Source organism: Phocoena phocoena, chromosome 1 (assembly GCF_963924675.1).
Source record: "Phocoena phocoena chromosome 1, mPhoPho1.1, whole genome shotgun sequence".
NCBI classification, from domain to species: domain Eukaryota; kingdom Metazoa; phylum Chordata; class Mammalia; order Artiodactyla; family Phocoenidae; genus Phocoena; species Phocoena phocoena.
This window is the reverse complement of record NC_089219.1, coordinates 143,756,543-143,768,853: the sequence shown is the minus strand read 5'-3', so window position 1 is coordinate 143,768,853 and position 12,311 is coordinate 143,756,543. Positions and strand designations below refer to the sequence as shown.

At 44.7% G+C, this 12,311-nt stretch overlaps 1 protein-coding gene across 1 annotated transcript in view; it reads right to left on the bottom strand.

Moving 5' to 3' along the window:
* Nucleotides 1-4,054: 4,054 nt before the first annotated feature.
* Nucleotides 4,055-12,311, bottom strand: part of PTPN14 (protein tyrosine phosphatase non-receptor type 14) — a 100,573-nt gene continuing 92,316 nt past the window's right edge. The window contains exons 17-18 of the mRNA XM_065881421.1: nucleotides 9,110-9,273; nucleotides 4,055-4,448 (exon numbers count right to left, since the gene is read on the bottom strand). Coding sequence (XP_065737493.1) covers nucleotides 4,320-4,448; nucleotides 9,110-9,273 — 293 coding nt within the window. The 3' untranslated portion in view covers nucleotides 4,055-4,319. The remainder of the gene's footprint in view (nucleotides 4,449-9,109; nucleotides 9,274-12,311) is intronic.

Below are 12,311 nucleotides of genomic sequence, written 5' to 3'. Positions count from 1 at the left end.
ATCCTAGAGATGTCCACCCTATAGGGCCGAGTAGGATTATTTCAACCCTGTAGGGCCAACTAATCTGTCACCCGTAAAGCTCTAGACCAATGGAAAATTTTTGCAGTCTCCGTGAAAACCCCAAATTTCTCCATTTGGAATCAGTGCTAGATGAGTTGTTACTTTGCTCACGAAAAGAAATCACTAAGTAAGAGCATGATGAGTGTCTGATAAAATCCATAGGCCATAAAATAAAACACAGTTGCAGAAGTATCTTTGGTAAAACAAGAGGAAACTGTATTCCCACAAAGAGCCACCCTAAGAGCCCAACAGTAATTACTTGGTGCTTCTGGAAATTTCTTACTCTGGGATCCTGACAGTTACTCCCGACACGAAGGAGGAATGAAGGGTAGATTAACACTGATATGGCTCAGACTCAGTCCCCAACCCTTGAGTCTAAGCTCCCTGGCACACATCTTAGAAGGTCCCTGCATTTGCCCACCCCCTGACCTCAAGCGATTGACAGATCTACCCCCCCAAAGAAAATCAATAACCATACCCACTTTCTCCATCCCACGCACCACTGGAAGTGGGGAAGAGAGATTCAAAAGCACATTCTGCTTTCTGACTCTGGACACCTCGGGCCCACATATTGTGTTCCATAACCACTGGGCTGAGGTCAGCTAATACAGACTGTGTATCAAGAAAGGATGGCAGCTGAAAACCCCATAGTCACGTGCGTGATGGCCAACCCTGCCTATGAGAATCCAAAGTGCTCTCTGCAAAGAGTGACTCCAAGCCCTAGGAGATGGCCCACTCAAGTGAGGCAAGGGTTGCCGTAGCAAGGCAATGAGTTCACAAAAAGAACCAAGCCGCCCACTGTACATGTTTTCGTGTTCATTAGCACTTGAGAAATGACATATGGTGCGCTGGGATCCATACTAATCGGGGAGGAGAAACAAACTGTAAGTGTTAGGTTGACCCATGTGAATTTTCTGTTATTGTAAGTAAAACATGGTCCAAATATTGAAAATTTCTTATGAGTCAACCTATATTAAGCTGGAAAAGATAAGAAAGGTAGGCAGTTGGATAAAAGTGCTGACTTACGGTACCCACTGGTGTTTATAACAGAACCACAAAAGCTGAGTGTAGGCAGGATAAAGGTTAAGTGAGTCCTGGGCAAGCCAGTGGGCAAGTCCCACAGGATGTCACCCAGCGGAGCCCACCAAGACCCTCTCTCCAGGCCGATGGGGGGAAGGGGCCAGAGATGGCCACGGAACTCGGAGGCAAACAATAACTGACTAATTACAGTCCAAAAATAGTTCCTCTTCTCAATCTAGGAGCACAAAAGTTGTAGAAGTAAAATTCTCTCTATTTAGGGTTCTCGGAAGTGTATTACTCAGAATATTCCACGTTTGACATCCCTGCCTAAAGCCGCCAAATCCTCCTTTACTTCCTATCCAGGGAAAGTGGTGTGTAAATGTAAATGAGACCAAGGTGGTGTCCGCTTAAAGCCCAAGGAACCCAGTAAAGTGCAACAGGATACGGTTCGGCTTTTCAAACAGGCTTAGCTCAGCTCAAGGATGAAGACGTCAAACTCAGCCCCACTGGTTCAGGGACCACGGTAAACAAGGATGAACACTGCGTCAATATATCCAAATGGGAGTGCATGAAAGAAACAAAACATTTCAACTGGAAAAACTTCAAAACCAGAGGCCTGAAAGTGTTGGATGGCTTTGTTGTAAGACGGCATCTTTTTTTTTTTTCCCCTCCATCTTAAATTTTCTCCCTTCAAGTCGAAACTGCAGCAGCAGACCCCGACAGCTCCAGCTTCAGACTTGATACGTCGTCAGGAACTCACTCCAAAAGCTCTAACTAGGTAACTAATTTAATACACTTTGCTTCAAGGTTTATTCTCTGGCTTGCTTCCCAGATATAAAGCATCTCTGGGCAATTATTATGCAGGTGTCACTGAAAGGACTTCAAATGGCTGCTGCTCATTTAACAGGAGATAGGTTGGCATTTACTGGAGACGTGAAAAGGAAGGCAAAATGGGCTCAAGGGCAAAAAGCATTTGTTTTTAAAAACAAAATATGGGGAATCACTTTTAAATGTTTTCCTTCGCGTTTCAATACAACCTTTGGCCAGGAAATTGGATACTGAACCTACTTCTTTGCATTTTGTGCGTTCATGAATATTCCCGGAGCACCAAGTGGCAACAGTGGATGAGTTGAAAGGAGGGGCCGTGAGTGATGAGCTCAGAGACAGCAGATCTGCACGCTGCCCACATGAGACATTTTAACACCCCACACGGGGGCCTGAGAGACAAAGAGAAATACCGATGTGGTTCCTCAGACAATAAACCAGTAACGGCAGCCCAACTGTTAAAACATCCCTAACAGCAGAATATCCCAAGGACGGAAAGTCCCTAAGGAAAAGGAAACAATACCTCTTTGCTTGCCGATGATCCAATTTCTGAGCGTCTCCTAGTGAGGGTTACGAGCTGTGATCCACTGAAAATACACGTCATACTAGTGGTTTTCTTTTTCAGATCACACAGCAAAATTCCAGAATCTATGGCGCTCAGCTGAAGTTCTACTCCTTGACTGATTCTTTAGACCTTGGAAGAGAAGGTAGGAGGCCCTCCATCGCCAGATACTGAGTCCAAATACAGAGAACCACCACTCTAACACCTGGCCAGATGTGAAACCAAGTTGATTCGTACTCCAAAGTAGTTCATCAGGAATCTGCTTCCGCAGCCGCCTGTTGTGGTGACCAGAAGCCACAAAGGCACACTCTTTCTGGTCGACTGGATGCCATTCTTTCTTTATATTTGCACCTCAGGAGGAGGAAAAAAAAAAAAAAAAAAGGAGCAGTGGAAGAAGGCATCATGGAACACCCGCAAAAGTCAATTTTAAGAACAAAGCCACAATTAAAAGTTGCATCAAGAAAAACTAGACAGTAGAGGGGAAAATTCCCCAGAAGTCAGCAAGAGGGATAATGTGCAGAACACGATTTATTATGGACTAACCTACAAAATTCAGAAAGACAGTGACCAATGAAGGCCCAGAAGGAGACGAACTAAGGACTGAGCTTCAAACTGAGGGCAGGGTTAATACCACAACTGACCAGAGTGGGCTGTATGGAGAAAAGGAAAGCAGCACAAATCTCACCGTCTTTCAGCAGGTGGGCCAAGCTTTGGACTGCAAGGTCCTGGGTGGGCTTAGTTCTGCTCCTGCAGGCCAAAGGCTGGAGATGCTAGCAGCACAGCGGGGATAACTGTGGGGTGGCTCCTGGCAGGGCCCCTGCCACCTGAGTGCCAAAGAGCCCCCTACATCAGCTTTCCCAACCACTTCCTTTATAACCTTTCCATGGCACCCAGCACCTTGACCTTCAGATCCCCGTCAGCACACACTTCATATTTAAATAAGAAACAATATCAAGGGCCTGCATGTCTCCTCTCTCTTCCACACTGGTCTGTTATCTTCTCTCAATCAGGCAAGAAGCCCAGCTGCACAGACGGCCTGGCCCAGGGCCTCGGAGGCCACCAGACTAGGGTCCACTGAGCCAACAGGGAGAAGCAGCAAATATCAAGGGTGCAGTCTCCAGCAGGGGAACAGGCTCCAGAGCCCAGAGAAAGGAGTGGTTGAGAAAGATACAACACAGAGTCCTCATTCTTCCCGGGCAATGGCAATCACTGCATCGGAAAGGGAGCATTTCCTCTAGCTGGTCCTGTCTTTAACTCAAGTCTGGGAGGAAAAAAAGAGACTATCGAGGGAGAGGGCAAAAAGGGGAAAGGGAAGGAACTGCCCATCAAGCCGCAGGAGCCCCCAAATATAGGAAAAGAGTGTTGTTCTCCTCCAGGAAAGGGTCTTAGCCCTTTATATTTTAGGATGAACTCATTTTCTTGCCATCTTTGATTTGGACATGAGCAATTAGGCTGACAAATTTCAGGGCTGGTTACAAATCTGGCTGCAACTTCACTAGAGATGTGTTCCCTTATGCCTCTGTCCCCCAAATAATCCACCAGGCAACCCTCCCTACTGACCTATTACAATGCAGATCAGTCAAAATGTGGTTCAGATGAAAAGTACTATATTATTGTGAAAACTGCATTACGATGATTCACAAAAGTTATTCCAAAGGGGGAAAAAATAAATTATCTCATATAAAATAATACATGATGTCTGTGAATGATCTTGGCGCTCCTGTCTTCAGGGAGCCCGTGACCTGCCTGTTCCGGCCATCCGCGCCCTGCTGGGGGAGCAGATGTTGTCTGGAGGTGCTTCCCCATCTGTAAGATGGAGCTGGCTGCCTCTTCCAGGAGCTGAAGCAGGGGGTTAAATGAGTCTGGAGTTTTGGAGGAACTGGATGAGGACCTGGTAGACAAACTTGTACTGAGCGATGGTCTGGATCATGAACATCCTTTGCTCCCTGAGGAGCCTCAGCATCATGGGCACTTCCACCTTCTGCAAGAAAAGAGAAGAAGATCCTGAGATGGTGGTGGGGCGGGGGGGGCTTCCCTTGGTTCATTCCCTCATCCAGGAAGCATTCACTCGCTGCCCCTGTGCAGGTACAGGAGAAAGCCAAAGACAGCCCCCTCTAGGTTATCCCAGTCAAAGACCCTAACAGTAACTGGAGTAGCTGGTCGTCATGTACCACTGTTGTGATATTTTAACTACAGACCAGTCCACTAGAGAAAACACAGAGGCTGGAGTTAAACCCGATTGGTACTCTTAACCCTACCATGACCCAATGGTAGGATTTAAGCCCTTTCTGGGTCTTCGCTTCTTCATCTGTAAAATAAGGATAATGATGCTTTCCTCCGATGGCAGTGTGGCCTTGGCCAAGTTAGTGACATTTCCTCGGCAGTAACACAGGGTGATAAACAGTACCCTCCTCAGAGGATCAGATGAAGAAATACATGTAAAGCATTTAACACAGTGTCTGGCACATAGTAGGCTCTTAGTAAAGACTACTCACTGTCTCATTAATATTAATGAAATAAGAACACTCATGCCCATCCTGCTACCCCACAGGATCGCAGGCATAACCAAGTGAGATAATTTACATGTAAACCTTTAAAACATCAAAGCACAATCTCTGGGCACCAGTCACACATGTTCGGAGTGAGAGTCTTTAACTAACGATATCTTGAGTATTAAATGAGATTGCCAATGTGTAAATTCTTTGAAGATCTCCAATGGAAAGGAATTAATACAACGGATCATTGGTGCCATGGTGTCCCCTCACTTGTGTCACTTTCATCCTCCTGGACCAGCCAAGGCGGAAGCACCATGGAGTCAATGTGCCGTCATGGCCTTGGTGTACTTCCCCCTGCTCTGGGAGCCCTTAATCCAGGCAAACGACCACACCCACGAACTTAGCAAGGACTGAGCAAGCATCAGAAATAAAATAATAAAAACTCAGCTGTATGTCTTTTCTTACTTTACTTTCAAGTCATTTCAGCTATTTCCAAACTTTGTGTAGCTACAGTACCATACGCGCCATCCTGTTTAGTCGCGCTTCTCCAAAACTAGTTAAGTAATGCACACCACAGATTTAAAAGGAACAAGTCCCTGGTAATACGCAAAGAGAAAAAGGCATGTGACTCCTTAAACTATTAGTCAAAATACAGAGCCTAGACCATAAGCTTCTGATGGTAACTAGTGGGTCTGTGCCTAAACTCTACTCCAGAGTGACTGACATCGTGATACACAACACAGAGCACCTAATGATGAACTTAACATAATGCATGATAAGCATTAATTACCCTGTGTTGGGCACTGAATATAAGGATAGAATAAGGCTGCTCCTACCTCATACCCATCAAAGGCTTTGACAAGAGAGGCAGGGTCACACAGAAGCGAAGAGGTCATCTCCCTGTGCCTCAGTTTCTCTTTGTTAGATGAGGGTGCTCACAGAACCTCTCTCGTAGGGTCACTGTGAAGGCTACGAGCTGTAAGGCTCTTGAAATAGTGTTGGCACATGGTAAACACTACATACACGTTAGCTGTGGTCATTAGAGCATTTTCATTCTCGTCATCATCACAACCACCACCACCTCCCCCACCACCATCTCCTTTACCTCTACCATCTCCTCCACTTCCATCTCTGCCATCACCACTGTCATTCATGGTCATTACCATCTCCACAGCCTGTAAGACTCAGCCCCTCAGGCTGACTCAAGGACAGTATACTAGGTGATATAGGGCAGTTTGGAGACAAGACAAAGTTCCCCCTGGTCCTCAATGAAAAGAATCCTTCAGCTTGCCTTGAAGATGCACTTCCACAGGCTCTGCTGCCCACCGCCCCTAACCCAAGGAAGCCGGAGGCAGCTAATGCTTGCTCCATCTTGCTTAGAAGACGTCCCCCCACCCCCCTACTCTACGAAGGAGGGATAACCAATTCAGAAAAGATCAAGGCATCTTGCTCTTTGGCTAGTGAGAACCTGACCTTTTGTAATTTAGCTAATCTGGGACAGGTGGCCAAGAGAGAGTATCACAAACCATGAAACTGGTGCGTTCTGAAAACAAATGCATGGGCATTAGAATGTCATAGCTAACATTCAGTGACCAAAAGCGACAGGGCACAAAGAAGCTTCCCAGGGCAGCCCAGGAGAATCCCCTCGCAGCTGCCCGACTTCACGGTTAAGCATCTTTGCTCCGGGAAAAAGAAAAGGCATTTCACTGATGAAATTAAAACTCTATGGATTATAGACTAAAACATAAAGTATCCTAAATCCAGAAGCCATGGAAAGAAGATGGGAAGGTTTAGACGGGAGAAAAATGGGACAACCCATTTTATATTGATTTAGCAAAATCTTTTGTTTAAAAAACAAAGAAACGTGGTTGCACTCCTCTTCTAAAATGAGGGTTTGAATTTTACTAGCCAGGTCTGAAGCAGAACAAGTAGAGACCTTTTTTCTCCCTAGCCGGCTACCAATAGCAATGATGGGAAATGGGACAGATAACGCTGGCTACATGTGCTAGGGGAAGGGAAGTGAAAACTATGAGTCATCTTGCTATCTTTGAAAATCAATGGGAACAGAAGTCCTTTTTGGACTGACCACATTCCAGTAAGTGTTCCGGCATGCAACTGGGCATTGAGGAAATCTGCTGTGTCTGGATACACCATAGAGAATTTAATCACCCCGAGCCCTCACCAAGTCCACTCAAGGCCCCAGTGGCTGAACCCCTTACTCTGTACCACGCTGGCTCTGACATCTGTTATGTTCCACTGGGCCAGTGACATCTGGTGATCGACGAGCCTTCATGTCATCGTGTTACTGAGACTCAGCCTTTGATGGGTCTCCAAAGAGCTCTCAGAACACAGCGATCCTTCACGTCAGACCAGACTGACAAAACAGCTTCTCAAGTTGAAAAGGAGGAAGGGGGAACAGAGGAAGAGCACATGGGGAATGCAGAAAAGAAGGGAAATTTGGCGAAGAAAGTGACATGAGGAAAAGATCTCTAAGTGGGGAGGGGAGGATGCGGCCCTTCTTCCTCCCCAGGAACCCACTGGTGCTGCCAGTGGAGCTCGGATATGCTCGAGCCACACGTACCCAGATTCCACTGCATCTGAGTCTATCTTCCCAGCAGTGAGCGGATCTGGGACTCAGTGGCGAGCTATTCACTCTACTAGAAACTCCTAGAGACTTCTAGTAGTGACAGAGAAGCAGACAATCAAGAAATCTCATGTGAGACAAAACGATCAAGACTCATAGAAGATGACGAGATTTCTGTTATGTAGACTCAAGTGGTTCCATGATGGGAATTTTGTTCCCCAATAGAATGTTTGTTTGAACAACAGGCCACATGTGATACAACTCCTCTCCTACTTTTTAGCAGCACAAACATTCATATGTACAGACTGAAAGTTTCCAAAATTAACCTTTCATAGGCAGGGAACTTAAAAATCCTTTGAACATATTTAAACTTGGCATTTATCGTTTTCCGAGAAGTTTGAATATAACAAACTCCATGGGGCAATATTTAATCTGATCTTCAAACCATTGAGTAAATACATATATTGTTATATAAATTCCTTCACAGAACATGCATTATAACATCTCCTGATTTTAAAACTATCAAACCACTTCAAAAGTTTCCTTTGATTCTCCAAGCTGTACAATTTGTGAATTGAACAAGAATCAAATGACACCTGGCATTTGGAGGCAGAGTGAAGACAGGAAATAACTCAGGGCCAGGAGGTGAGAGACCTCACTTCAAACCTTGGCACCACTGCTTAAGGGCCACCTGGCACTGGACAAGCCACTAGATTGTTTCTGGACCTCAGCATCCTTATCTGTAAAACAGGAACGGGGCGTGTGCTGCTAGCGGTGATTAAAGAACCTAAGGAAAAAAAAGTGAAAGCCATCTAAAACCCCTAAAGCCCCCGGTGAGAATAGAAGGCAGAAGAATTGTTCTTTCGCCTTTGATTGCTATTTGTCTCATCTCTACAAAATCAAAAGCCCCTCGGTGTAACTCCCTGACCTACAGCAAGAAGGGAACGCCACACACCGTGTGGGCACAAATTCAGCCACAGCCCGTGTCTATGGGAGAAAAGCTGGGCCTCCAGCCTCAGCAAAGGCAGGCCACGTCTGTGCCCTCGGATTGTCTACCCGGCTCTGCTACACACCACTGCCAGTCTAGACAAGAGCAAAGAGCCCCCTCAAAAAACTCCCCACTAAAGAATGAAAAACGTTTTTAAAGTACACACATTTTCACGCAGGAGTTAAGCCAAAACACATCCCAGAAGTGCAAGACGCATCTATACCATATGCGACCCAATAACCCACTGTGGAAAATTACCCACAATAAAACCAGACCTTCTATGAAACACTGCAGACTTCTGGGAGTTGATGCCAGCAAAGATCAGATTTTCTAAACGTTGCCTCTCTCACAGTTTCAACTCTTTTTCTATATTATCGGGGTCTCTACACAGAGCAGTGAAAGGCAAAAGATCAGGAAGGTTGTAAATGTCAGAGTCCAACTAGGAATCATGGGTCTGGAAAACTCTCATCAGGAGAGGAAATTAAACAGTGGAAATAGAAGGGTACAGGTGAAGGTTTGGCCATGGTGTAGATTGGTCCCCAAGGTGGAGGATTCAGAAGCCCAGAATGACTTACTTCATTATGCTCCAGGCAGTAGATCATCAGCTCAGAAAGGATGACCACGCCGGTCCTTCCCACCCCAGCACTGCAGTGGACCACTATCGGGGGGTGCTGGTTCTTGGTGCTTTCCAACATGCTGTTGGTATGGCGACGGACCGACTGGATCTCCTCCAAGTAGGCTGCAAGACAACATGCAAATCTTGTCACTGATGTCCTGCATCGCTTTGCATACAAGGGAGGGGAAAAAAAACTGTGAATTTTTTTTTTTTAAGTGACAATAATTTACACTACTTACAAGACACTAATTATTTGGCTGGTACCCACTCTACAGTCCTGGATCCAGAAAGGACCAGCTGGGAGTCAATTAGTCCACGGGAGAATTTGTTCTTTAAATTAAATAGTTCTTTTTAAAAAATTAAATTCTGTCTTCCCCTCTGCAAATCCCAAAGTCCCCCAAGCAGATGATTCTCGACATTACTTACAGCAATTCCTACTATTAACAGACTGGGATCAGACACCAGCTAGGTTCCCTTGAAATGCCTGCCTGTCAGAGCCAATTTCTGGTGGGAAGAGCGTCCATCTGCCCTCTCTTCCTTCCCCTCACTGAATGAGTGAATGTCAGCTGAGGCTCGACTCCATTTTTAGATTATAAAATAGACTTTGGGGAGCCTGGTTTTCAGCTTGGATCCCATGTGGTTATGTGAGTAGCTCAAGATAACCCCCCTTTCCTGGAGGCAACATGTGGGTGGGGTGTGTGCCACGTGCCCCCGTCAACATCTGCTTAGCCCCACAGGGCTGTGCAGGAGACTGTTCACTACTCCAACTGGGCACAAACTGAAAATTGCTCAACCCAAGCCTTAAGGACTATTTTTTTTAACGGTCATGAAAAAAAGGAAAAGTATATAAATGTAATCCCCAAACAATCCAAGAACTGGAAAAAGTCAATTAGTAACTGAGATTTTATAGTAGCTAGTTCAGGGGAGAAGCAGATTTGAAGGTTCCTGATACTCAGAAAAATCTCATCCCAGTGCAGCAGTGTAAAACCAAATGAGGAGAAAAACTCAAATTGCTGAAGAGAAAACAGCATTCAAACCATTCTCATAATTTTTTATAATTAATTAATTTATTTATGTTTGGCTGTGTTGGGTCTTCGTTGCTGTGCGCGGGCTTTCTCTAGTTGCCACGAGAGGGGGCTACTCTTTGTTGCGGTGCGTGGGCCTCTCACCGCGGTGGCTTCTCTTCCTTGCGGTGCACGGGCTCTAGGCGTGCGGGCTCAGTAGTTGCGGCTCGCGGGCTCTAGAGCGCAAGCTCAGTAGTTGTGGCTCACGGGCTTAGTTGCTCTGAGGCATGGGGGATCTTCCCCGACCAGGGCTCGAACCAAGGTCCCCTGCATTGGCAGGTGGATTCTTAACCACTGCGCCACCAGGGAAGTCCCCATTCTCGTAATTTAAAAGCACCTGTTTACACACAATGACTAAGAACTCCAATTTCTTTTATAACCTTATTTAATTAGTAATCTGAAATAGTTTACCCAAATAAACGTTTACCACCATCACCATCACCACCACTAATAATGTAAAATGAGATAGAACAAAACAAAAGAGGGAAGGCAATCTGAGGTGACTAGATAAGGTAGCTGCTATTGGTACCAACATGAGCTAAATACTGAGCATGGAATTCCTTTCACAATTTTTTTTCCAAAGGGGAAAAGATACTAGACAATGACATTTTCTGACGGCAGGCAATGTTCACATACAAGAGACTAGGTTTTTCTTGTGCTAAATTTAAGGAGCGAAGTAAAAGAAATATTGATCAATAAAGCTGATGCCACCGTCAAGGGCAATTTCATGAAACACAGAGAAATTAGATTTAAGCAGATTCTTTCTACAGCAATCATATTAATAAAGTTCCTTAAGGTGTAACTCAGTGAAGACCTATGGAAGACGGTTTGACCCAGTTCCTCTGCATCCAAATAATCTCATTTAAACACAAACAAAAATCTCCTAAAATTCTTAAAAACCTAAAGAGCCAATATTTCTAAGACCCTGTTCAGCACACTTGTCCTGAGTTTCTTAGAAAGGTAAATTAATAAACACTGTTTAAAAATATTCTCTATATTTTTCAGTAATTTAGACGGGCTGTCCTTAAATTGGTTCTGATTTAAAAGATTTGATTGTAATTTTAACCATCTCATAAAACCTTTTATCAGATCTGTTAGCCAGTCATCAAACGGATCTACTTTTATTGTTTCCATTTTCTGAGTCTTGCTTCTAATAAAGCAATTAGCAAAACAGTACCAGAAAGGAATAAAAAGAACACTGTTATGAGGAAAGAAAGCTCTGCAAAGGTCACTGTGCTCATTAATATTTTGAGCTGCAGGTAACTGTTTGACCTCAGGCCAGCCACCAACCTGCTCTAGATCTCATTCTAGATCCTTTGATTCCAATCATCTTTCTTACTCTCAGTGTCTGACTCCTTAAGAACCATCATCACTTTAATGAAAAATGAAATAGCTGCATTGATAAATAAGTGTGCATCAGAATCTTTCTGTTGGAACTTGTGAAATGGTACTTTAGGTACTTGAAAACCTATTCTCTCTTCTCTCCCCCACCCCTCCTACTCTAAGTGAATATCAAAATAAAAATCAAGGTTTTGACATTCTCCAACCTCCCTTTGTTGTGGCCATAGGTCTTCTGCCAGCTGGTGAGTCAACAACATAGCAGGTGTAGTAAAGCTGCAGGGCACCCTTAGGCCTCCTTCCTAGCTGGGTGAGGAAAGAGTAGGGTTTCCCACAAGTGCAGGATGTTTAGGCAACTCTGTGGAAGGGAAGGAGGCTGCTGCAGCCATCACCAAAAGCATCAGATCTCACCTCCAGACTGTGATCACCGGCCCGTCTTCGTCATGAGACCGCAAGAGCCTTTAAAACAAAGACTGCTTCATTTCTGCGTTCTAAGAGCCCGATTCAGTGCCTGGCACTGGTGGACACACACCCAGTTTTTGGCCTTACAAATAAAGTACTGCATACAATCTGGATGAATTAGTTTCTAAGATAACCATAGCTTGAAAACTACACATAAATTAATGCATCCAAAAATGATAGTTTCAAATACTACAAGTTGATTTCAATAATTCTTAGTATGTTTAATCGTAGGTATGAGAAACTACTAATTGGGATTTACTGCTGTAGGAAATAAAGGGCTTCCGAGATATAAATTTT